The sequence below is a fragment of the Rhipicephalus sanguineus genome, chromosome 2, assembly GCF_013339695.2.
Source record: "Rhipicephalus sanguineus isolate Rsan-2018 chromosome 2, BIME_Rsan_1.4, whole genome shotgun sequence".
Lineage (NCBI taxonomy): Eukaryota > Metazoa > Arthropoda > Arachnida > Ixodida > Ixodidae > Rhipicephalus > Rhipicephalus sanguineus.
In genome coordinates this window covers 77,551,363-77,578,291 of record NC_051177.1, presented here as the reverse complement: position 1 = coordinate 77,578,291, position 26,929 = coordinate 77,551,363, and the positions used below count along the sequence as shown (strand labels likewise).

Sequence of the window (26,929 nt, the reverse complement as noted above, 5' to 3'; positions counted from 1 at the left end):
AAAGAGGAAGAGAAAAATATAGAGAAATAAAAGGAATAAGCACATAAAAAGACAGAGAAACATTGCAAGAGAAAGACGGAGAAAGAGAAAAACAGAGGAATAAACGGAATAAACACATAAAGAGACAGAGAAAAACATAGAGATATAAAAAAGAGAGAGCAAAGACAGAAAGAGACAAAGAAAGAGAAGGAAGCAAAGAGGAAGAAAGGGAAGGAAGAGAAATAAAAGTCGAAGGAGTGAGAAAGCGAAAGAAATAGATAGAGAGAAAGAAAGAAATAGAACGAAACAGTGAAAAAAAAAAGATACAGGAAACAGAGAGAAAGAGAAGAAAAAATTAAAGAGAAACAAGGAAGGCCACCCAGCTGTGCTCTTCCTTCTGGCTTGGCACCACTAGGGCAAAGCTGCCATAATTTTTTTTAATACGAACCCATTAAGGTTCATGCTTTGAAGAGCTATCAAGAAAACCACTCTTTGTACTGAGTTCTATCTGTGAGTGAAATTTGAATGCCAAAGATTGGGCGTCCTTTGCGAAATCTGACTCTTCGAGTTTATAGCTTACTGTGCAATTTCTAGTGTTTTACATGTGCTGTGGTCGACATAAAACTTGCCGTATTCCTGTTTCACAGCTTGATGCTAGATTATGTTCACCTAATTATGTGCTGTATTTGAAAACAATTGAAGGAGTTCTCAAATTTTAAAAAGCAACTACTATTTGGTTTATTTCAGAATATTCAGTATTTGTACTGTGCAACTGTTTCGTGCTTTTTTTTTTCTAAGTGAGCCTAGTTGTAATCCAGTAAAGTGCCTGTTTCCTGCTAGTATATTTGATTAAAAACGTCATTTCTTTATTGAAAAAGTGGACTTATATCTGAATTTAGAAATTCAGTTGTGTGTGTGCATGATGTGAAAACTGAAGCATTATACTTAATAATTTTACCACGCATACCTGCCTAATTGCTCCATACTTGTTTTCTTCTTTGAAACATTTTATGTGAAAAGCTATATACCATGCTTGCTGCTCCTGGCAAACATGGTCTTTCTTTCTTTCTCTTTGTAATAAACATTTCTTCAAAATGACATTATTTACCTGTGCCACACGTTTAAAATATGGCATACATGACGCACGTTCCTTAGTTTTTTTTTTTTTGTGTGTGTGTGTGTGTGTGTGTGTGTGTGTGTGTGTGTGTGTGTGTGTGTGTGTGTGTGTGTGTGTGTGTGTGTGTGTGTGTGTGTGTGTGTGTGTGTGTGTGGAGTGGCCACATTTTAAATGTTAATGACACCTTATACAATGATGGTGATGACAGTGTCTTTTGAGGTAAGCAATTAAGTTTTAATCTATTATCCAGTTTGTTTGGTTTCGTTGCTCACTCTTATAAAGTTCCAAATGAACATAGCAGGCCTGGCCATTTCATTTAAAACCTGGAGCTCCAAAGCAAAATGGCACATGCTGCACCAAAGCTGCTGCTACATCAACCAAATTTGGAGAGTAAGACTTCTGCGATGTCCTTCCTGCTTCACTCATAGTTGCACGTAAGATGTCAGTGCTTCTCTGAAACTACACGTGGTAGTAGCGGTTTTGTAACTTTTGTGGCTGTTCTTAGTTCTCTGCCTATTCTCCTTGCGGCTCTGCTACCTATACTAACCTCCGCAAGGAGGTTATTCCCCTTGCGGCTCTGCTACCTACACTACGTATATCACTAAAGCTACTACTGTTGTTGCCTACGGTTATCGTTACCTCTATAGCGGTGACGAGTAGCAGGTTAGGCACACACTCTCGTAACATTCCTCTCCTCCTTTCTCTTCAGTAAACCCCCCCCCCCCTCTCCTATTTTTCCGTGAACCCTTTTTCGCCTAAAGCCTTAAAGAAGGAAAATTGCAGGGCGTTGCGATTCACAATTTTAAAAGTTATTCTCCTTGCGGCTCCTTTTTCTCTTGTCTGGAGGTGTTTTTGTCACTTTGCAGGTTGGCGTGCTTCAAACGTGATGGCATGGACGTCCTTCCTCTTTGCGGCTGGTGTGGTCCGCCAGAGGGCAGCTGTGTACGCCAAGCTTCTGATGTGGCACGGAGCAACACCAAGCAGCATGTGGCTTTTCACGGGCCAGGACATATATCAGATGGGCATCTGCGATTACCGCGACATCCGCATGATCCAAGAGCATGCCCATCGGCTCCATGCCATGCACCGGTCTTCGGCGATGGCTGTAAGTTCTGGGCATGTGGTAGCGGGCCCTCCCTTGATTGGTAGCTTGTCCTCCCCTGATGTGGTGTGCATGCTGCCAGCACGTACGTCACATTTATGCAGTTATGTAGTGGTGTGAGAAATGCAGTTCAAAGATCGGCCAGCCTGGTGGCATGGCACAAAGATGAATTTTCAGTAGCCCTGACATTTGCCGAAGCGAGGTGCTTTATGTAATTGTACTTGTTTCCAAGTATTTGAAAATTTTTAATATGAATTGAGTATTTGAATATTAATGGTGCATTGGAAAACCATACATTTCATAGGTTTCAAATACTTGGTATTACATTAAATTATTTATCTCCTGAGGGCTCCTACATTTAAGTACAGTATAGACCGCTTATAACGTAAGTCGCCGGAGTCGCGAATATCCGCACTATAAGCGGTACCGCACTATAACCAAAACAACCTTCTTCAAAGGCTGCACTTGCGCAAAGCGTGTTGAGCATGTAGCCTCGCGTGTCCGATAATCGACCTATGCGATTTGGGGCGCTTACAACCACTTAAATCTCCGAATGTTCAAAAATTAACCGCCAAAGACCCGCATTGCCAACGAAATAAACACGGGGGAAAAAAGCAAACAAAACAATGTGCCATCGCGGAAATTCGCCGACTACGTTTCAGGCCACCTCGAGGTATGCGCATTACACAGAAACCATGTCGAATCGCGACCGAAATTTCACGTGCTGAGCGGTACCGATCGTTCGATTTCACGGGCGCGCACGCGATGTCCAAGACATTGCAATCGAATCCGGAACCACCATTCGAGAGTTGCATGTGCCAACCATGTCCTCGTTTTCATTAACGATATGATTCCCTTCCCTTCAAGTGCAGCCATCGCAAAAAGTTTCGTTGATTCCGCACCAAACCGCAACTTTTATCGCCCGCGACCGCTACCGAAAAGCAACCAACGCTGATTAGGCCTAGCCTGCGGTTCAGCATGTTGTCGCGGGAAGTTTGTCTAAGACAACATGAAGATCGGACGTCGAAAAGATCGCACTCAAGCACTAACCCAAGAACAGCGCGCGTGATACGAAGTTTGTGTTCGCGGCCGGAGATCAACAGCGACAAAAGCCCGCCAAGCTCGTTTAAGTCCGCGCACTGGCAGAAAAGGCGAAAGCTCGCGTCATGAAGCCGCAAAACTTTTCAATTTGCGGACGAGGTAGCAAACGCGATATCTGTAGCAAGTGTGATAACGACGACGCTTTTCCCGACAGGAAACTTACTTTAAAGCGCACTTGATGAGGACGCGATCGTACGTTCCACGCGGAACGCGCTGCCGGCAAGCGGCCGCGGAGCCATGCCGCCGCCGGTGCAAAGGCTACTCCGTCGCCTAGGCAACCACCATCCTTCCCCACTCGGCGAGCCCGCACAGCGCTGCCGCGGTCTTTTTCCTCCCTCCGCCCCTCGTTCGTTCACTGTGCGTGCCCTCGCCCTTCGTAACGACCTCGTCGCTCCCTCCCCAGCGGCGTACCTCCTTTGAGAACCGCACTCGTTACCGCGTTTGTCAGAAATATTTTCCCGCAACCGCATTATAAACGGTATTTCATCTTGGGGGACTGCACAATAAGCGGTATGCGTATACATGCGGTTCTATGGGAGGGTAAACGGGAGTCGAAAAAGACCGCATTATAACCGGTCCTGCACTATATGCGGTTACGTTATAAGTGGTCTGCACTGTATTTGAGTATCACGTCCAGATCATCGGTTATATGTGAGCTGCGCAACAGCCAGCAGCCATGTTTACTGAAAGCCGGACTGGCCACTGATGCAGGCGTGAAGTTGACTGTTGAGGAATCTGCTCTGAAGGGAATTGTATAGTTGGGCACCCAGTGGTTGGAAATTTGAATGTGAGAGATGTGATAAAAGCCATGTTCCTTACATGCCAGAAAACGTCCTCTTTGTCAGACGAGAAAAGTGCACATGTTCTGCTAACCATGGCTCAACTTCAGCTGTGGCTGTTGCTACAATGCATTAAAACTTAGAATAGTAATACTTGGCACCCACATCCCAATGGTCAAAGGTATCACTTGCAGGTAGATGTGCTGTCACACCATTGTTTACGTGCTGTAACAACACATCTGAAAGTGAAGAAGAACTGCTCCCCATTGAAAATGAGGCGGTAGAAGGCAATGTTATGCTCGCACATAGCCTTTTCTTTTTCGTAGCATTGTTTAGATAACATCCTTGACGGTTATTTTATTGTATCTGTTCAGAGAATGCGAAAGCATAACATATGCCGTATAAAAGCTGCGGACTAAAATTTGGTGATAACTAAAACACTCCTGTCACATGGCTAAAAACAGAGCATGCAGCCGTTAAAACAGCATGAAGGTAATGTGCACGTCGTGCATATTTCTCTGTGGTTACAGCAAAACATGGTCAATTGCTATAAGAGCAGCGTAACTATGTTCAGCACAATATTATGCAGTAACCGGGATGTACAAATTTGCACATCGTGACTTTCGTTTTACTAAAGCGCCCAAGAAATTCCGACTCTCTCACACCACCATGCGATAGCACGGTGGCAATGACATTTCAAAACTATGACGGGAGCACACACATCACTGAAATGGCGGCAGACTCTATGGATGGCTTGTCTGGCTAACCCTGATGTGCATGGCGCTTGCATCTGCACTGTGATTTGCTATGAGTGAAAATGGTGCCATTTAAATGCGGTACCTGCTGAACCACGTGGTCAGTTTTCTAATGGCATGTAGCACATCGCCTGCTCACGGCGTCACTACCGGGGCCCTTGCTGTACCATGCTCGCGCTTGCCATTGGAATGTTCTTCATACGCACACAGATGCACAGGTGCCAGGTGTGTGGCGAGCATCTTGCTGGGTCAACATGGCGGGGGCAAGCTAGTTTCGTTTCTGCAAGTAATGCACATTCCGCAGTGCACTTGGCGGTCCCGCACAAGGGAGGAGCCGGCAGCGAAAGACAGTGCGGTGCAACAACAGCACTGCTGAGCAGATAGCTTTAGTTTCCTATCGTGATAGAGCTGTGCCGTACTACCGTGTTCATAAGTGGCCGTCACCACGCTTTTTGTGCTTCGTGGTGTTTACCTGCAACAACATCGCTGCAGGCACTGGCACCTCTGTTGGAATCATTGATAGGCCTTTTCTGCATTTTCTGAAAAAACAGAAGGCTTTTTTTGTGGGACATTGTGGCATCGGCCACACCACGTGTTCAAGGGCACAGTTAACCTTTATGCAACAGCTTGTGATTGCGGTACGTGCCAACCAGTAGGCCTAGGATGAGCAACGACGACATCAAATACTTTGGGCTCTATCGAGTCTCAGTTGGGGATTTGTCACAATTACATATTTAACTGGAGAAGGCTTAAGGAGGGTACATATAGCTATGTTTTGCTTTAAGGAGTGCTGACACAAAATTTGTGAACTTCTGTTTTTTGCTCATCAGTGGCTGCTGACTCATTAATCGCAGCAAGGAAACTCGTTTGCTCAGTGCAAGATGAATGTTTAGTTATATACTCGTATGTTACGAGCGGTGGCAGTTATGATTTCAAAGAGTGCTTTATGGCCCATGACGTACTTGACCTGCTTGTGAACAGATACCATCGCGTACCGCGAATACCAGTGACGTCACTGGCCACTCTTCTGCCATATCGTCAGCACTGCTGTTTCGTCTGCTATGTTGAGCGCTGCAATTGTTTCTTCGATTGCCAAGCACAGCGATTAGCGAGGGAGCTGGGAAGAGTATAAATATCAGCTAGGAAAGTTCGCTTCACTGCGCTAATCTTGCCGGCAGCTGTGATTTTGTTCTTGCCGTCGTCATCCAACAGACGTGACAATTTCCGTGAGCCTTGGACCAGCCACAACATTAGCCGTGCTGCACCATTTTCACTTTGATCATTTGTAACGCAGAATGTCAAGAACTGATGATAGAAGCAATGACATCACAACATTGGTGCAGCCTTTGAATTAGACATACCGGCTGCTCAAGTTGCACCTCATGGCAATTTGCTGCTATGCATTTAACTGCCTTTGTGCACTCTGTAAGTGTTCATGTGTAACATGTAAGGGGCATGATGTAATGTTTTACTGACACGTACTCAGATCGGGCGATGCTGAGTTCTAAAGGTATACAAATCCCACGTATGTACGGCGCACACGTCTAAGTTCATTCAGCAGAATGTGGAACTGCGCTAATCACACGTGTCAGTGCGGATGACATTGCGTGATGGAGAGCGCCCGAACGTCTGTCCACTACGCAGTACTATCTCAGCACTAGAGAACTTTAGTTTGTCCGGGGTATGGCAGTATCTTTCATATTTTTTGCACTATTTCTTGGTTGAGAATGCAGGAAGCAAGAAAAGTAGAGAGACTTCGTGAATTGCCTACTGTATACATGAAATGGAGTATATCTGTCTGGACAGCTTTTGTCACATGCACTGTGTAAGGTATAGTAAACTTATTGGACAGTGTAGCTCGTAGCTTGGTTGCGATGTCTGATTGACCAGATAGAGTACCAAAGGTGCATGCCAGTGTGTTCTCTTATGGCACCGACTATCTATTGGTGGCACAATGCAGTTTCATGACTGAAACTGTTTTATCTTTTGTTGCTATAGTAAATGCCGCTTCACGGGAAGATATCAAATGTTGAGCTGCACAGCAGAAAGCAGCTCACCAGTGAACAGGGCGAAGTGCCCATGTTTCACACACATCCCACATACGGTTAAGTGCAGCAGGTTAAAGGCGCTTGCCTTTAGTTAAATTCAGATTTCTTGTGAGGTGCTGGTTTCTGTAGCAACAGGAGATAAAACCTCTTCAGTCTTGGAGTTGCATCGCCCCACTGAACATTAGCCACCGATTGCCTTCGTTCCCAGGTGCATGCTGCAAACATGCCTAGTGAGTTTCTAGGTAGAGTGCAAATGGCTTTTGCTGATGATTTAGTATTAAAATGCTCACTTGATAGGTTTCAAACTTAGTTTGTTAATAAAAAGTGGCCTCCACTGGCGGTGCCCCACGTTACATGGTGATGAAGACGTTGCATTGTCCAAGTGGGATGCTGCCCTATGCAGGACGGATTTAGGGCAGTCCAACGGGCACATGATATGGCGGAGAGGCTAGGCCTGCCGTGGAATCCCAAGCAAGCGCCCTTCCCCTCCCCCCAGGCTACGGTGAAAGATAATCGGACAAGATTTGGAGGGCGGCCCTCGCTCAGTTGTGGACCAAAATTCAAGATGGCGGTGGAAGAGCCTCGAAGAAGAATGCACACTGGTGCTTCTAATGAAATGCTTTATTGAAGGCATTTACTGTTTTTTGTGAACTGGAGGGAATCCTTGTGTGAATCTTCGGGTGTTATGACTAGGGGGTGAAGACGTTCAAGTGTTCCAACAATTTGTGAGAACTCAGAATGCAACCCCAAGTCACCACACTGTAAAAGTATACTAAGAAATCGTGCGTATATCTTAAGACTCTCTGAACTTGGGTTCCTGAGAACCACTGCTGCAGGATTTTGTAGCGAAGAACAGACTGAAAAAAAAAATGGCGGGAAGGGAGGGGGTCCCAAGGGACCTAAATAAAGTTCTTCCATTTCATTCCATTCCTAATTACGGACATCAAAACATTGGGGTTTCTTTTTCTGATATTTTTCAATCCTAAAGACCCAGCATCCCCCATTACTTTGGCCTCAATGGGATGTGCAGAATTGTATCAACTCATGGAACTTAATTTTCATAAATCTTGGAACTTATTTCATGAACGCTTGTAATCAATTTATTTTCTGAAAAATGTCCATTTATGGTACACTATCTTTTTTTCTTTTTTTCCAAGTGTGCATTGTACATACAGTCCTGTTGTACAGAATATGTCCCATGTTTTTCCTTGCAGGAACATTGTTTGGGTGCGTCAGGATACCCTGGTGCATTTGACGATGGTGAGTAGGGTCCCTTTTTCTTCGAGCAAGTATCCTCACAGTAGTGTCATTTGCCAGAGCTGACCACACCCGGTGTTTCCTGTGCACCGGGTGCGATCTGTTGTTTCAATACCGCCGTTCAAATTTGATGATGAATTCAGCTGAACCCCTTTATAAGAGACATGCACCAAAGAGCACTTTCTGTCCCTTATATGAGGTGTCTCTAATAAGCAGGGTGCCACATTCTGCTTTTCCGATCAGTGCCTATTTCGATGTAGGCACACTGCTGTATCCTATACCCAATGGTCTGTTACATCGGCCCCTTTTATGAAGGGGTTCAACTGTATTTCACATTGCGTGCAACTTTGCGATTTCTTTTAAAAAAGTGGGTATGCCGTAAATAACTGCCCCTTTATAAACAACTGCCCTCAAGTCAGTAATTAAACAGTTAACAACTTTTTGTTGATTTGACTCGGCGACAACTTACCTTGGCAGTGGAGCGAAGGCTACGGAGGTGGGGCTTCCGCACATACGTGTTGTTCCACAAGTAGTACGGCAGCTTGTGGCTGATTTCGGTTTTGCCTACTCGCATCGTTAACGCGTTTAGAAAAACATATGCACGAAAAATGTGAATGGAATTGGCATTTCGATTGTTCGGTGTACATTTTAGTGTCATATTAAGAGTACATTTTTCTTGGAGAACTAAACTGCGTGTTTGCGGCCGCACACTGACCCACTCACGTCGCGGACGCCATGTTTACTTTGGAAAACGAGCATGCTGAAAAGGAGGTGCTATCTAAGAAATGGAAAGAAAACGAAGGCATTCTTGCAAAGTGAACGCTAACTCTATTTTGCCTACGACTTCCCGCAACTGTTGGAGTCTCATAATAAATAAAGCAGTATTTATTTCAGCAAGGCAAACGAGGATATTATTTATAAACTGAAGTACTATTTTTTTGGCGCGGTAGCAGACATGCATTTCGGTTCTGTAGCTTCCACAGTACTGTCAAGAAAAGTTGTCACCGAGTGTAGTCAGTTCGATGTCGCTGTGGCTGCGGCAATGTATTTCTGCCTCGACGTAGAGTTCGTGTACGTAGACGGCAGGAGCCTGACTGTCATAAAATTTTTTTTTAAATCTGTAATGCCTGAAAAAAAAAAAAACACCCTGTATGCGTAATGCATGACACTAATAAGCTGGTGTGAGCATAAAAGAGCATTTATTGTTTCAGCATATCACTAGTGAATTAATGAGGGGCTTCATGCAACAAGCTACAGGACACAATGTGACGTGCTGGTCACAAGGTTGCTGGTTCAATGCTCTGTCTTGGCGACCACGTTTCGGTAGGCACAAAATGCAAAGCACCCATACGCTTCGAGTTACCGTATTTACTCGATTCTACCGCGCCCTCGATTGTAACGCGCACCCGTTTTCCGCGACCAAAAAAAAAAGTAATACATCGATTGGACAACTCCTTGTCGCTGTCAACACTCTTCGATTTCGTGAAACCGGCCCTGCTTTGGTCCACTGAAACCTTTTCGTGAAGCTTTGCTGTAAAAAATCTTTTACTTCTGTTTGCGCCATTCTCGCACGCACGTTTCGGGAACTCCGAATGACCACGATGCAGCCCGATTTCCGTGCGTCTCTGCACATGTAATAACTATTCTTTTAAATGCTGCATTGTGGCGCACTCGTCGAGTATTTGGAGTCAGCACTTCCATGCCATCGATGCGAACGCAGAACGGGATGACAATCTCCTCAGCACACGTACGAACTGAAACAATAATGGCAGAAATGGCCAAGGTACGGTCCCTAGAATATACTGGCTAGTCTGCCGTCTCCGCTCTCCGCCGCGGCCTCTCGGGGATGCTTGCGGCGGTGGTGCTGCGGGCAATCGGAGTTCCTTGAGCAGACGCCCCTCCCGCGACTCTCGCTTACGGGCGGGCTGGCGGAGCCGTTCACAACCGCGCTCTCGCGTTTGCTTACCTTTTCACGTCGAAAGTCTGCGGTGCTTTGCTTTTATTACAAAACGTGACATCGAGTATAAATAAGTAAGGAATACCTTAGCACCTGTTAAAGTTGCAGAAGAGCACGAAGTCTGGCGTCACACAAGTTTCCCAGTGATGACAATCATCCCTCAGTGCATCCGCCCTGTTTATCACTTCACGAGACAGAATTGAGAGCATCAGAATTTTTAATCTTTATTGGTTCCTTGACATGGGTTTTGTAAGAGTCATTTAAATGCATCTTCTCATCTTTAGCAGCTGAATTCTTTGCCGCTTTACTTCTCTTTCACTGTTCAGTGATTTTGTGAAGAAGCGGAATCTAAGTAAAATGTAGAACTTCATGAGGCTTTTTGTGATTAAATTTTAATGTTCTTTACATCCCAGAGTAGGCAAATGTTGTTGTTTTTTTTTTTTCAAGAAAGCGCTGAAATCCACAATGCTCTTTTCATGCAGCTTACTCACGCTGAAATAATAAGTGGTGAAACTATTTCCAAGTTTTGCAATAGCCGCTTTGAGAGTTCCGGAGGGGTATATCAGGCCTCCGTTATCAAAGTGCGCTGTGAATAGGGAGGCCTGATCACTCCCCATTGCTGTGTTTCTGTCTGATGTGAGACATTTTGCGCAAGTTTCGCACTGCGTCTTCTTTAGCGTCTTACGCACCACATAACCAGCAATATAGTAAGTCAGCATATCGTGGCTTCTTTTTTTCCACATACGCACTGTGGTCCGTGCCTGACGCTAGTGCAGTCTCCGCGCCACTGAAATCTCCACCATCAGTGAGGCTGTGAACGACGTCAGTTGTGGCAGGCGTGTGCGATTGCCATTCCCAGATAATAAAGAGAGCTGATTACTTGTGGCGAACAGTTCCCCGACTTTGGTGGTCTTGCGAAGTTGTAAAATGCAAGGGCATTTATAGTAAGCAAAAATTGAGCAGCAGTGGGATGATCATTTGTGCCAGAGGACTGCCGAACAATTCCAAATATATTTTCCAGCTTGTCCTGGCTTGACTTGAGGTCATCAAATATATAAAACCAGCAGACCTGAGGAATTAAAGCAGTCACTGTGCTCTCAATTGTGACACGGAGCCTTTCCGCTCTTCTCGATGAAAGAAAACCGCCAATTGTGTTCGTGGCATGTGTCTCCCATTCTTTTAAATAACCCAGAAATTCTTTCAGAAACGCACACTTAGGCGAATTTGGGTAGAGGGCTTTTGTTCTTGGCGTTCGGGAGGTCGTTATTCTAATTAACCTGTTCATATTTTTAATAAAGCTTTGAGTTGGCTCCACGGGGCTGCAAGCTTTCTCGACCTTCCTCGTCAGCTTACAGCCTGGAAAAAACGAAACCATCTGTTTCTGCTTTCTAGCTATTGTACAGTGACCAATCTTCGTCGCTTGTTGGAGGGATGCTTTAGGCTTTTTTTAGGTGGTCTAAAGCGTATAAAAAAAATAGTATTTCTATTTTTTATACTCTAATGAGGACATGTGTGCTCGTTACCCGCTTACGAACGGGAGACCTATACCGAAGAACAACCTAAACGTGAAAAGCCGAAAGGTGAGAAGCAGCGCGAGTCTGTCATGTGTGTTCTCCGTTTTGGAAATGTAACCGATTTTGAATACCTTGTACCACGATGTGAGAGAACGGTCAGCTATCCCTATACCTAAAAAAAAAGCAAACGATAGAAATAAGCAGCGCGAAACACGTGCGGTGGGCGAGCAGTCGACGAATTGACATTGAACGACAAATCTGGTTGAGTATTTCTTGTGCCGCGAATACATGTGTTCTTGTGCCGCACTTTGCGCCTATTTCCCGCTCATTCCGGCATGCCACAGTGCCAATAAAGAACGAATCTATAGTTTCAATGGAGGAGCCAAAAACCAAATACAATGCACATTATGAAAGCCAACACCCCTTTCATTTTATAATTTCGAACCTTGTGGCAAAATACTCGTGGAAAAGATCCCATATGTCTGTTCTTCGGCTGATACACATGGTTCTGATGTGCCAAGCTTCTGCTGTAAATGTCTGAGCCCCTGGGAGGCGCCACTTATTTGTGGCGTCATTGTAGGGCTATATATTCTTCCGACTGCCGCCTCCCTGGACCCCAGCAAGGACAAAAATAATGTTTTGTCTATATATATACACACACACACACACACACATACACATATATATATATATATATAAAGGAAAGAAGATGACTCTTAGGGGCTCGTTTTCTTTGTTAGACACAATATTAATGAGAACTAACAGACAATAACGCCAAGGAAAGTAAGGCCAAGAAGTATAGGGTGTTATCTGTAGTATTTAGAATATAAATGTGAAGAAAGTAAAGTGGACGAAAAGATAACTTGCCGCAGGCCGTCGGTCCCTGCCAACACCCCTTGTCGCCGGTCCCTGCCGGTGGCAAGTTATCTTGTCGTCCACTTTACTTTCTTCACATTTATATTCTAAATACTACAGATAACACCCCCTATACTTTCCTTGGCGTTATTGTCTGTTAGTTCTCATTAATAATATATATATATATATATATATATATATATATATATATATATATATATATATATATATATATATATATATATATATTGTTGGACAGTAAATAGATCTAATAATAATTTGAGCGAGATTGTATGAACTTCGCCTATTGTTGAAAAAAAATCTTCTCCAATATTACAATGTCTGTAATTAATATACTCACCCATTCTGAGAACTGCATTGCGTTTATTGTCTCCGTAACACATCAAGAACCAACCTTTATGATTACGAGACTTAGCACACTAAATAATATCTGAAGTAATGTTTTTACTCTCAGAATTGTTTGCTTATTAAAAACTGATCTTAGAAATGTTTGGTAACTTCGTAAGGAAGTTTAACAGTATATATATTATGATGGCAGTCTTGTGATAACAGTAACTCCTTAACACACAAAAAAGGTGAATTTTTGGCCTTTTGGTTTTGCTTCGAGCAACCGCGCGCTCTTAAATGAGTGTCTGGATCCACCACTGATCTTAGTGTGATCACGGCAGTGTCCAGACAAGAGACAACGTTGAATGCAATGTTTGGTCGGTTCAAGACGTTCCATTCTCTGCCCAGACGAACAGAGCGAAAACGTGTAGTCCATGCGGGAGCGCTAAATAAAAGGCAAGGCGCGATACTCCACCGATTCCTCCTGCGCGACATGCACCGTGCAGGCGCTCCGATGGATAGCAGCGCCCCCTGCGCAGGCATCCGCGGCGCGCATGCGATTTTTGGACTTGTTTTACCGGAAAAAAGGTGCGCGTTAGATTCGAGTAAATACGGTAGGTGCACATTAAAAAGCCCCAGGTGGTCATAATTAATCTGGAGCCCCCACTATGGCATGCCTCATAATCATATTGCTGTTTGGACCGGTACATATCCCAGAATTTCTTTTTTATAGAACACAGTGATGGTAGAACAGATAACCCGTCGCTAGTAGAAATCGTTCAGTTTATTATTTTTTTTTTCCTAGATTGTCCATTCTACTAGCAGCTACTGTTCTACCAATAGATGTGGGTACTTCATAGCTATGATTGAGACTGTTGACGGCCATAACAAGACACATGATTGTACAAGGTTGTACATTACTCGCTGCGGGCAGTAGAAACAATACTTGTATTTAATGTTCGCGGCAGCACTGCCTAAAAAGCTAGAGAGCATTTTAGTGCCCTGCGTTTGTGTATCACTACCGCTTTAATGCACACATTGCCCAGATTGGTCACTTTCAATGTAGTACTAGTAATACATTGGCCGCTGTCCCACAGCACCAAGTGTGATCAGTAGTTAATTTAGAAAGTTACATTCCCTCTGTTGTGCAGTCTCCGCACAAGAAGATGGCTCTCGTGGATTGGCGCACGGCCCGATGCGCCGCAACAAAAGATGGGTTCGTGCCAAAGGCCACCATGATCGTTCAGGTACATCACCATTTGTCGTGTTTTTTACCTTTTGAGCTTGTGCCTTGTGCCAGGGTGAGCATTTATTTTGAGTTATTTAAGCCTTATGCTTGTTTGTTCACTTGTCAAATTCTGCAGTCACTTGTTGTAGACCTTCGGGCCTGCTGGTACTCATTTCATATATGGTATCTGTTTATCACTAATTTTTTGTATGTGCCTTTGCGTGGAAATAAATTTTCAGCTCTCTTCGACTAAGATGTGCCTAACTCATCAGTTGTGAGAAGGTTAGAGCTATAAAAATCATTGTCTGATGCAAAGGTCCTCAAACTTTCTGTCCTCTAGAAACTTAAAAATGAAGCAGGCCACCGACCAAAGTCAAAACCAAATGACTGTAGGGATCCCTTGTTCAAGATTGAATGTCTGGAAACTAGGGCTGTGCCTGATTTTGTGGCTTTCACTTTAATCAAACTTTTGATGTAGGAAAAGTGTCACTTCAAATGACTTTTTATTAAGTTTGTAAAGTTTTGTAGTAAGTTTTGCGGTTGGTTACACAAATAAAATGTTGACACTCAATCTTTTTAGCCACATCAGCTGAACAAGATTGACCAAAGCAGTGTTTGTTACAGTGATCGGAGCACGTTGCTTCCAGTATGCGTTGTGTTGTGTATTTGTTGCTTGGTCGTAGAGCGTTGGGCTGTACTAAAGGGTTCATGCTAATAATTAAGTGCACGGGATTACATTTTATTATTTCTATCTTGTGTGCACATGTACTAGCACAACACATCCAAATGACTGCGCAGGCTCTGCAGCTGTAACACGTGGCATAGCACGCCTGAAAGAGGTCTGTATTTTGATAATTTCGCAAACTGTATTTCGATAATTGCGAATGAACTGTCGATGACTGGAATGCTCAGTTGAGTGCACCTTATTGCATTAACGCATTTATAGTAGTGCATTTTTACTCCGGATAAGCTAGATGCAAGTGCAGTACAGCAACCAACACATGTGGCTATGAATTATGTGGTACTATTAGTGTACTTGCGAAGATGTAAAGCACCTGTGTGTACTGTGTTTGCAGAGGAAAACTCTGCAGTTATTTCAAATTGTGAACATACGCAAGATTCGCTTTCAGGTATGGCTTCACAGCGGTGCACCAAGTGCTGCCTGAGAAGCCTCACAAGTATTTGCACTTCATGTTAGTCTTCTATAGCAAATACCTATGTGTGTAACTAAAAAAAATAATCAAAGTATGTCCTGGGTGGTTTGCATGGCAGGCTTCTGCAGAACTGGTTAGGTAAGGCATACTGGAATCACTTTCTTGCTGCATGTCATGGGTCCTTGCTCCAGCCGCTGCAGTGGCTTCGCAGCTATTGCACCATAAGAGTGATTTTTTGGTTGTGGCATAAGTTGCCATATTCTGATGGTGGTGCCATTTTCACTACATAGAAAAAAGGTGCGGCCTACTGCATCGCATTGGAACACCGTCTTGGGCCTAGTTCTCCGTGCATTCGCTGTGGCGCCACTGTGCCGGGACAGCTGGTGCCGCAGAAGTGCTTCCGCAGTTGCAATGGTGCACGCGACACTAACTCTAATCAGGCCGCAAATAATGAATTTTCTAGTTGCACATTACAGCTTGAATGCTAAAGTCGTCATTAGGAGTGCTGATTACGGCACATACGTGAGCAGGTTGCCAAAGGTGTGGAAACCTTTTGTAAAGTGGGCGTCAGTACTTTCCGTGGACGTTGCCCGTGTGACTCTATCACAGGATAAGTGAGCAGGTAACGCACTTCTGTCAAGAGGTTCTGCATCAAACATTCTATCGGTATGCTTACTTACTTCATGGAAGCATATGTGTCCCCTAATGAAAAAGCACAGGAAAGATGACTTAAGTGCACTTTCCGAAGTAATGCTACAACTCATTTGAAATGAAGAGAACTCCTGATTATTATGAATCATCGTTGGTAGATTTACACTTCTCTTCTAGACAAAGCAGGGAGCGACACAATCACGCATCTCAGGAGGGCACCTTTTCCTCTATCTCTCCACCCTCCTGTGGGTGTTTCTGATGGGCATGTTTCTCCCAACAGTTCCCCTCAGCCTCGTGCTTGGCATGAAAATCACCTTGCTACTCTCCTCCCTCCCATTAGAAAAAGTTTGGCTACATGCCTGGATGTACATTCTTTACTCATGAATTGGAAACAAGATGTCATTATACATGAGATTGTTGAAACTTTATAAATAAACGTGTCGGGGACAGAAGTGTGAAATGATTAGTCCGGCAGCTTAACACATTTCTTGCAGTTTCGATGAAGGATTTCTTTATAAATGGAGAAACTTCCTGAGAGAGGCTTACACAGCAACCTACTTACCATAGACCTGATGCTTGACTACCGCTTGCTTCCCTTCCCGACATCCCTTGGTGAAAAATATTCTTCAGCCATGCTTCTCAATGCTGTAGGTCACAAGGGGAATCATGATATTTCAGTCGTGTATTTCCTGTATCATGTATATCATTCATTGGATGGGTATTAAAGGAGCCCTATGTGGTCTAAATTGACTGCTGAGGCCCTTATCACCCATTGTGCAGTTTGGGGATGTCAAGCCCTTCAGTTTAGTAACAATACTAATAGGAAAATTTGTTGAAAAGAACACATCTCAACAGGGCCTGGCAGATATTTAATAACAGAGTATTGGCACGATGTCTTATGACTAGGGGTGTGCGAATATTCGAAATTTCGAATATTTTTCGAATAGTGTTTGCTATTCGATTCGATTCGCACTGAAATTTTACTGTTCGAACTATTCGAACTTGCCAAAGACAAATGCAGTCAACGTCTGATTGAAAGTGACCCCTTCAGATTTTCAATATGCTTCACCTCATTACACTCTCGTATAGCGGCAAAGCTGCCTTTCAAGCTCCGTTACGGTCGAACTTAGCCAAGAGACAGTCCGGTTGGAAGTGGTCCCTAGATTTTCAATATGCTTCTCCTCATTGCGCCCCCGTATTGCGGCAAAGGTGCCTTTCAAGCTCCGTTACGGTCGAACTTAGGCAAAAGACAGTCAAACGTCCGTTTGGAAGTGGTCCCTAGATTTTCAATATGCTTCACCTCATCACACCCCCGTATTGCGGCAAAGCTGCCTTTCAAGCTCCGCTACGGTCGCAAATGTATTAACTCAAGAAAACGCTGGTTCCAATATGGAGATGAAAGATGTGGCAGAGTTGGGGGCTCAATTAATGCTGTTTTGGACCTGAAATTTGGGCAGGAAGTCCGAAAAATCGGACGCCGAAGCTTTTTAGCATCCGAAATTTCAGATGTTCTTATATATTGACGTCTACGAGGCAGATTTGGAACTCGGACTTGAAGGGAGCGCACCCTTGTCTGCCACATCAGTTGGCCTTCCACAGAAGTTGAAGGAGGAGGAGAGGCTGAGGAAATGGCATCTCTGCCTATCACGTGTAAAGTGTTGTCGGCAACACTTTGGTTGCACCAAATCATGTACATAAATACAATTCGGCCTCTACATTGCCTCATTCTTGATAAGAAAGACAACTATGAAATATGACCCCACCAGCGCTTCATCAACCTAGCGAAAAGAAACACTTTCATGTTGCTATCTCACAAGAACATACTTAGGGATTCTCTGCAACTTTTTCTGTAATTTCACTTCGAATTATTCGAAAAATGTTTGAGAAATATTCGAAAATTATTCGAAATTATTCGATTCGATTCGCACTCAATCTTTATTATTCGAATTCGCTTCGCACCCAAAATTTTGCTATTCGCACAGCTCTACTTATGACTACTAAGAAATAGTATTTTGTGTAGCTTACATATGTACAGATACACATGTACCCATTGCAGTGGTTTGTTGGCTAGGTTGTCGTACTGCTGAGAGTAACATTACGGTTTCGATTCCGTATCACAGTGGGCACATCTCTATGGGGGCAGAGTGCAGAAATGCTCATGTAGTTGCAAGTTAAAGAAAAATGTGGTTATAATTTATCCAAAGGACTCCATCATGGCACCTGTTGTAGTCCCAGTAATGTCTTGATGCGTGAAACCGCATAAATCATTCAATCAGTTCGTGGCCACATAAAAGAAATCTGGAGTTATTCACACATAGGTATTTGTAGGTTTGACAGCATTGTTCGTGACCCCTCTATGCTGGCTAACGTTTAGTTCTTCCTTTCTTTTCTGCGCAGGCTTCATTCCGGCTCCACTGAACTTGAGACCTGTCACCGGGGTGTCTTCCATCAAACAGAGGCTTGGGTGGCATTATTGAAGATGCGACACTGGTGCGGTAGCGATGCTCCTTGTCGTGCGTCAAAAGCTGCCGCATGCTCTTGCTTGGAAGGTGTGGGGCTTGAACTGTGATGCCCTGTTTCCAATTAAAGTTGGACGATTGTAGCTTGTGCTCGTATTTTATCTTTGGCAGTTGCTTGCATCTCTGCAAAGATGAAACGATGCCAACGGCATGGCATCTTGGGTGCATATCAGATGCTATGTGTGGTTTCTGTGTCTTTAATATTTCTTTGATTTTTCATTGAATGTTGCAGTGTTTTCACTACTAGTATTAATGCGTGATCAACTTTATCACTGACCAAAGTACAATCGCCAAAGTGCCAGTAGAGTGAAGATATGTGAAACTGTGAAGAAACTACTTGTACAGTGTCCAAAATCATTGCAAACTACAATAATCTGGCAAGGCTCAAATGTCTGGTTTTATGTTCTTGTTCTCCCTTTCTTTCCTTTTTTCAAGCCCAGGAAGGATTGTTTTAGAATAATTTGGAGACTACCTTTGCTGGGAGCTGCTTCTGTAAAGTACCGACACAAAATTTTAAATGCAGGTTATAACCTGTGAGATAGATTTAGTATGTGGACACACACGTCGTCTTCAAAATATCAACAACAAATATAGCCTAAATGTATTTAAAGGGGCTCTGCAACACTTCACTTCAGTATGGTCAGAAAACGCTGCCGATCGGAAGTCGAGGCTTCTGAGGACACGTGAGTCAAACGTTATAGCGCAGCACACAGCCTGGAATTTACAATTAATTCTCAAAGTTAGCTAGAAATTGTTTCCTTTTCTTTCTACAAATGATGCCATATGCCCAAAGGACCGCGCCATATACCCAAATTTCACGGCCATTGGCTGATTTAAGTATCGTGAGCTGGATAGTTACCGCGGCCGCCACGTGCCCACGCACATGCTCGCGATCACACTGAAAGTAAGCCGCACATTCGAAGAAAAAAAATTGCTCAAGGTCATGATACGCGCATGATGTAACTTCTTTTCCCCGTGCCATCCCTCCCTGCTTAGCTTCCAGTACACTCATTGGGACGAAAGAAGAGAGAAAGCAATTGCAGTGTGCAACAGATCTCTGTCACTCCACTCATACTTGACGGACTCTAAAAATTTTTACGATGGTCGATTCGTGAGGCAGTAAACTTCTTTAATGCAGCCATTCGATGGTTACTTTGAAAAGTGTTGCAGGGCCCCTTGAATGTCAATCATAAGGTGTGTACCAGGCAGCTGAGCACAAAATGGAGCACCTTGTGTCACTGACCTCAACGTTGTAGTAATGTTTCAACGTGTTAGTAAAATTTTTGTGTCAGTACTGTGTTAAAGGGGTCATGAAACACCCCTTGGGCTGGTTGAAGAAACACATCCTGCGGAAAGCTGACACGGCTATGAACTGCTCTGCCAAATATTACAGTTGTGCGCGCCGCGTAATGGCCACAAGCGGAGCGCGAAGTTGCCGTTTCCCCAGGCACCCTCTTTTCAAACAGAGGCCGGTTCTCACTCTCGTCGGTGGGCGGGGCCTCTGTCCGTTTACGTCGCGGATCTGTCAGTTTACGTCGCAAGAGACATAGCATGCTTATTGGCCGATAGCCGACGTAAATCGAGAGCGGCGTTCGGATCAGATGCGCTTCTTGCCGCTGGGTGCCGCCAGCGGCAAGAAGCGCTTGCCGGCGCCGCACTCCTCAGTACACGGTAGCCGCACTCGCGCAAGCGAATCACAGCGGGAGAGCGATCGCGTTTCATGACGCACGCTGACGTAACTTCTTTCCCCCATGCCATCCCTCCCTGTCTAGGTTCCAGTGCGCTCGTCGGCACGAGAAAAGAGAGAAAGCGCTGGGAGCAGTGCGCCAAATCCCCGTAACTCCGCTGATTCTTGACGGATTCGAGAAATTTTTGCGGCAATCGATTCGGGAGGCAGTACACTTCGATACTGAGGTCATTAGATCATTACTCGGAAAAGTGGTTCATGACCCCTTTAATGTCACTCTAGTAAAAAATTACCAGGACCCTGTGACATGATATAGATCTGAGCAACTGATGCTTTTTCTGGGCAGTATTGTCATGTTACGTATGTATGTGGCTAAACTAAATTACGATTTGTGTGCACTGTGGTAACTTCCGATTTTAATTGTTGTGGCACTAGTCACCAAATAATTTCATTTGCCTGGAAGTTTTGTTTATTGTGTAAATATTTTTATTGCTTTTATGTTGCCAGTTGCAGAGGTCTGACCACGTGTAATAGCAAATTTGATAGTACGGTAAAGTGCAACCCTATTTTGTCGATCTCTTGATGAAATCGGTGGCTAGCAAGCATGACGCCAATTGATAGTACGCGAAATTGTTGCCCTTCTTAAATCTAAAAAAAAAACTGTATGTTTGCATGTCTGCAGTATCCTGCACATTTCATTCTTCCAATAATGTTCTGGCTGCATATTTCAACGTTTACTCTGAATGCTGAGGCAGATTCTGTTTTGACCACGGCCGCCACATTTCAGTACTGGCAAAATGCAAAAATGCTCGTGTGCCATATTTTGGGCGGACATGAAAGAGCCCCAAGTGATCAAAACCAATCAAGCGCTGCCACTATGTTGTGCTTCATAATCATCCATCACTGTAAACTTTCGTGCTGTTCTCTCGCTTATTGTCTCTCATTGCTTCCCTTCCGTTCTTACCATGAGTGAAGAGCTGTCTTCCATTGACTGGTGGTAATGGCTGATTTCAGAAACGGGGCAATGTACAATTGCACACTGGGAACCAGACTTGTGTGCAGACTTTACTTGTAATTGAGTGTAATCAATTTTATGTATTTGTAATTGCTTGGTTGCTTGCTGTATGTGACAATGTTTGCACTAATTATATTACTCTGTTCAGCACCCTATCGCATGCAACCTTTTATTTTGTTGAGAGAAGCTGTGAGGAGCAATGCAACTTTGCGCATATAAAATTAGGGATCAACTTTCATAGGACACCTGCTAACAATATTTTTCAGATTTTCCTTGAGCCTACTGTGGGAGTTTTCCTTTTTTTTTTTTTAGCCGAAATGTGTAAAAATGTGGCACTGTACTTCATTGTGGATTCTGTCATGAGTATAACAGCATTGAATAGCTGGAATTTAGCATGCAAGGTGTTTCTACATCATAACGTTACCTTTCCCCTCCAGCATGTACATAGTCTCAGTGTTGCTACTGCTGTTTCAGCTAGAAAACAAAGGAAGCCTGATGTAGATATTGATAAATCGTTCAATGTTAATTTGTGAAGTGCCCAGGCCCCTAGTGTCCCACGCTGCTTTCTCCAGAAAGTAACTTCAACAGTAATCGATTTCATTTTAATACATGTTAAACTACTTTCATGGTGCAGTTTTAATTTAATGTACGCGAGCTGGCAGGAAATGTAGTAGAGGTGTACATTTTCCCACAAGGAGCACAATTATGGTGCATCGGTGGGATATATGCTGCTGTCACAGTCGTGTATAGTTGCACAAATGTGCACTTTATGGGTATGTGCACAAAACTGTGAAGTTAACTCCCCTTTTTTATATGCTGTCAAGAATGTTCTGTGCACTCCGATGTGCAAGGCTTTGCAGGGCCAGCGAGCGTTCCGGAATTTCGATGAGTCAAAATGCCTGTGTCACCAGAAAGCTGCCCGTGTTGGGTGTCCAAGCCATAACACATTTTATTGTGCACGAATCCTGTGCCGTACAAAAAAATGTTTGAGTGTCTTGAAGGTTTTATTTCGCATTGCGGCAAATGTATGTCAGTGTGTGCAGGAATAAACTGGTTTTTCATTTTCTGTGAATAAAGGTTCCAATGTTTAATGTTATAGGTGCTCTGGGAGAGTCAAAATTCAAGCACAATGTTGCGTACCAAATACTCAAGTCTTATCTCAAGAGTGTGAACCTCACAAAGGCAGCTACATCTTTTCTGTAAGTGCAGGGCAGATTACAATGCAGGAGCATGCTGTTTTATGTGATTTTTTTGTTTGTCTAATGCAAGCACCTTTCATATGTTTGAGAGTAGGCAATGGAAACCGTGAAGGCCTAAGTGCAGACGCATGCATGGGCATCAGGCAGTCAGCCTTCACAAGCTAACTCAATGTGAAGTTGCATATGGTGGTGTACATTTGTCGCAGTGTGAGTGCACATTGCCAGAATTTGTTGTTTTATTGAGTAATTTTGCAGAGAATAGAGCCACTAGCTTATACATCTACAGCAGTAGCATAGGATGACAGCATTTGCATCTCGTACAGCTGTAACAGTTCGCATTTTTCAATGAATATGTCCCAAAGTATGCATCAGCTTGTGCAACAACCGAATGAATAAATATGTCGCACTGTGTCTGTATACGAGTTGCTTTTGTGTCACAGCGACTGCAAGATCGGTGCACTGACTGTGGTGGGCACCACAGTCAGTGCACCGATCTTGCAGTGTCTGGAGTTAACGCAACAGTGAACTAGCACCTTACAGGTGAAAATTACGAAGTACACCAAACCAGAAATCCTGCTAGCAGAGGCATAGAGAAGTTTGCTTTATTAAGGGAATTCTGCCCTTGTTGACGTATATTTACTGCACTCAATTATTCAGTACCATTCGTTTTAATATGTAGTGCAGAAAACACATTCAGTGACCAACGTAGTTGCAGATGAATGGTAATGTATATCAATTGTATGTGGATGCTGTTCAGTGAGCGTAGCTCTTGAATTTCTGCTGTGACATGGATGGATGGATGTTATGAGTGTCCCCTTATGACAGAGGGGTGACTTGAGTGCCACCAAGCTCAACAACTCTTATTTCGGCCCAGTGCGTTGTCCACCTAAGCTTAAATTTTCTTCCCTTTGAAAAAAGAATTATAAATTCACAACTTTATGCTTTTTATGGTAGAGCAACCTTGGTTTTTCATGCTATTTTTGTCCTTCCTTCATACCTTTCTGCCAACAATCCTTCAACTATCTTTTACTTATTTATATTGTGATGTTTACCATTCAGTACTGTCCCTAAAACCCAAAGCCTCATGTTGGCTTGTGCCCAAACATACACCCGCGACACCGTCCCTTTACCAGAGGGCGCTACTTTGCTCTCATTGGACGACCCAATGTTGCTGACATTGGCCGCTTGGGGGCGCGTAGAATGCGAGAGGCGCGCGCGTCGAGTTCGCATGTTGTCCGGCCACGGCCCCATTTTGCTCCTTTCCGCTAGGCTGTGCGTTTTGGCGCAGCAGGCGCACTGGAAAACACCGCGCGGTGGCAAGAAATGAGATCATTTGCTGCCGTGCTCCCTTCCCGCCGCCGGGATCGATTCTCTCGCGTAGCTCTTGTACAGGATAACGAAAGAACAGCGGGGTAGTTCTCGAAAGTTTGCTGGCTGAATGTCGTAGACCACGTTCAGCTGCGCACAACAGCAGCTAAACAAAATGATATGTATCATAAGATTCTGCCTAAATAGTTAGATGTCGCTTAGCTCTCCCGTCGCATCGGTAGTGAATATCCAACCAATATGAGAACGGATTGGCAGCGGTGAATTCCGGCCGCTGCTCTTGTCAGCTGGCAAAATACCAAACCTTTAGTAGTATCTCACTCAATGAAAAAAGCGAGTATTTGGCCTGGAGTATTTCTGCTACACAACAATAATCGTCATCTGGCATGCTCGCGTTTCCTTGAAAACCCGGCTCTCATCACTTTCATATCAAGAAAAAAAAATGCTATGTCACACTGATACCGCGCGCGCCGTTCGCGACCGGCAAGTGCCTGGACCGCGGTGATAACCACTGGTGATAACACGAGGAATATGACGTTTATTGTTGTGTAGCAGAAATACTCCCCAAATACTCGTGTCCGTGTTTGCACGCTCCGTCTTTTTAACATCAATACCGAAAGGCAATGATAATTTCCATGTGAGAAACAAGAGGGACACACAGGATAATTTTTCGCGCCCTAATTTTGTATCGGTCATCTTTTAAGTTTCCAATAAACGACGCGAAAAAGATCAGACGCCGAGTCGGTATCGCATAGAGTTTCCTACAATACTTACTAGAGGGAACTCTGGCGCTAGTGTCTATGGGAGCTGCAATGCATCGCGCTTCAGCCAGCATGGGAATCATGGGTATGGTGTACTAGAATGGGGTAGTGTGCCGTCTTCGCAGCAAACCAATGGGTGAACGGTGGTCGCTTTTGCGATGACGCCACCAGCAGGGCGCCACGATCGAACGGTGTGCCCAGCGCGCGAAATTTAAATTGGAATTGCGAAAATTTCTGCCGTTCTTGAGTCAAATGGTCACGTCACAAGATTGAAACTAAATATATTTGCAAGATTTAGGTACTAAACACATTTGGTAGCATTAGTACAATAACTAAAGATGTTTATGGGTCGTCTGAGCTTGCCCAATTCCTATCGCTGAGCAGCGTCCCGGATCGTCTGCATGCTTACTCTTTGGATTGCAAACGGCATAAAAAAGCGCATCGCTGTTCATTCCATGCATATATACGCCTGTCTAGCTATCACACTAATTTGAAGTTACGCGTCGAAACACACGAGGAGGTCCGGAAGGCTAACATTAGCAGTATCAGGTGAGTTGCATGACCACCCGTTACCTGCATCAGCCAGAAGAGCAGTCGCAAGGTTTTCGACAGAAAAAATACAACGCTCAATGACGAATGCTGCTTCATTTCTTTAGAGATTTTACTCATCAAAGGGGCTCCAAAACGCAAGAATGCAGCTAAATGCACCGCGGTGTATTCGGGGTGTTGGATTTATCCTATTTGAATAAGTCCATAATTCCAATCGGTCTTCAAAAGCTTGAATGCATCAGGCTTCCTCAAACACTGAGTCTGCCATGCGCACGAAAAAATTCGCTAACATGTCATGAGAAACAGAAGGGAACAATCAGCAAGTTTCCCACGTACAAGCACGACCAGCGCGGCAACTACAACTACCGATCTCGGAGGCTTTGTATATCAACTTACCATAAATTACTTCAGGGAGCGGCGTCAGGTGGCGACACAGTAGTACGGTGTGCCCTGGCACCGCAGGCTGTCATCGCAAAAAGAGCCACGTTTCCGGCGCCAGACGGCACACTACCCCATTCTAGTACACCATATCATGGGTAGTACACGGATTTGTCTAAACTTCGTTCTTTCGGCTCCGTTTGGCTCCGCGTCGCCTGCATCCGCTTTGTCGCAAAACGAAGTTCAGCAAAAATCAGCAGTTTCACTTCACCACTTTAACTTCTTTAGGCTCACCGATTCAAATCTGGTCAGGAAGTTCACAACGATCCATTCTTTTATCCGAAAGAAAACCAAAACATAGCAATAAACAAAGCCACAAGTGCGTTCGAAGCCCACAAGCACGAAGACTAGGCAAATCCGTGTACTACCCATGATTCCCATGGTGGCTGAACGATCGCAGCGCCAGAGTTCCCTCTAGGTCATTTTAGGAAACTCTATGGGTATACGTACTCCGAGAGTCGGTGGTTTCGTTTTCAGGTGCTGAGCGCGCGCATGGGTCGAGAGTAGCTGTTTGCAGCCGCTCCAATGTCCGAATGCTGTCGTTTTGTGGCGCGTGCAGCAGTAGAACTGGTAGAACTTTGCGGTAATCGCAGTACGTGGGAATCACCCTCGCTTTCTGCAGCGTAATCATCATCTTAATTTTTAGCACACGTAATCGGTCAGGCGAAGCGAGCGCGCGCTCTTACACGACGGCTGCGTTTAGAACGTTCTTTTTCTCTCCGAGCGTTTTCTCACGCCCGCTGCCCCAAAGAACGCGCGAACATTGGAGGGTCTACCTTTCTCCTGCCGTTTATCACCTTTACGGTATGTTCTGAAATTGTCGCTTCGCCGGAATTTTGCGGCGTGTCGCGATATAAGGCCAGTTTCGTGCGTAGAATGTGTAGAACTGTTTGACCGGCTAGTTTTTGTTCGTTCAAGCGGCCATTGACTACTTCAAGGGAGGATGCGAATGAACGAGGTGTAGTTAAAAAGTTCTCGCTAGAGTTTTCCATTTGTGCCATTTGTGCGCGAATTTGCTTTTCAGGTTCCCCGCTCAGCACCTGCGAGCTTTATAAACTAGTTTGGCGGCAGGTTGCACTGGCTGCAGCGGTCAGTAGTGTTTTTAGGGGAGGGGGTATTCGAACGCGATGACGAAGTCTCGCCAGAGTTTGCTGTTCGTTCTTAATTTCGCTTTTCGGATTTCCAGCCGAGCACCTTTTCAGGTACTCTGCTGGAAAACTGTAATAAGGGAAAAGGCTGTGTGCCTAGCAGAAATTACCGCTGCCGAGCACGTTAGCTGTTGAAAATTTGACAGCTCGTATGTGATGTTGCATTTGCGCGCGCGCCTAGTACATTCGAGAGTTTGGCGTGGTGGTTTCTGCCCACAAATTGACGCTTCTCATCTTTTTGGCAGGTTGATATATTGACCTAAGCGAAATGGGGACGGAATCAATGGAAGACGTCGGGACGATACTGCGTTCCATCCTGACTAGCGAGAAGTCGGGCATACTGTTGCGCTACCTTGACAGTAAGCACACGCACGTTTTTTTTTTTATTATTATTATTGAGAAGTGCAAAGTTCAGAAACTCGAAATGCACCTGCGGCGTGAC

General features: G+C 44.4%; 2 protein-coding genes and 1 long non-coding RNA gene across 6 annotated transcripts in view; all 3 read left to right on the top strand.

Annotated features, from left to right (window-relative positions):
• LOC119383216 (uncharacterized) overlaps window positions 1–19,953 on the top strand; it is a 35,934-nt gene extending 15,981 nt beyond the window's left edge. The window contains exons 8-11 of one of the 2 annotated variants that reach the window (XM_037651256.2): window positions 1,963–2,201; window positions 8,096–8,141; window positions 13,964–14,059; window positions 18,243–19,953. In XM_037651256.2, coding sequence (XP_037507184.1) covers window positions 1,963–2,201; window positions 8,096–8,141; window positions 13,964–14,059; window positions 18,243–18,322 — 461 coding nt within the window. In that variant the 3' untranslated portion in view covers window positions 18,323–19,953. The remainder of the gene's footprint in view (window positions 1–1,962; window positions 2,202–8,095; window positions 8,142–13,963; window positions 14,060–18,242) is intronic. The other variant, XM_037651257.2, reaches the window with a different exon arrangement.
• Window positions 19,954–25,636: 5,683 nt separating this feature from the next.
• The window catches only part of LOC125757169 (uncharacterized), an 89,359-nt gene continuing 88,066 nt past the window's right edge, over window positions 25,637–26,929 (top strand). The window contains exon 1 of the long non-coding RNA XR_007415094.1: window positions 25,637–25,779. This is a non-coding gene — a long non-coding RNA (uncharacterized LOC125757169). The remainder of the gene's footprint in view (window positions 25,780–26,929) is intronic.
• LOC119383215 (tudor domain-containing protein 7B) overlaps window positions 25,855–26,929 on the top strand; it is an 89,141-nt gene continuing 88,066 nt past the window's right edge. For all 3 annotated transcript variants that reach the window (XM_049412450.1, XM_049412449.1, XM_049412448.1), the window contains exons 1-2: window positions 25,855–26,143; window positions 26,733–26,846. In XM_049412450.1, the coding sequence (XP_049268407.1) occupies window positions 26,756–26,846 (91 nt within the window). In that variant the 5' untranslated portion in view covers window positions 25,855–26,143; window positions 26,733–26,755. The remainder of the gene's footprint in view (window positions 26,144–26,732; window positions 26,847–26,929) is intronic.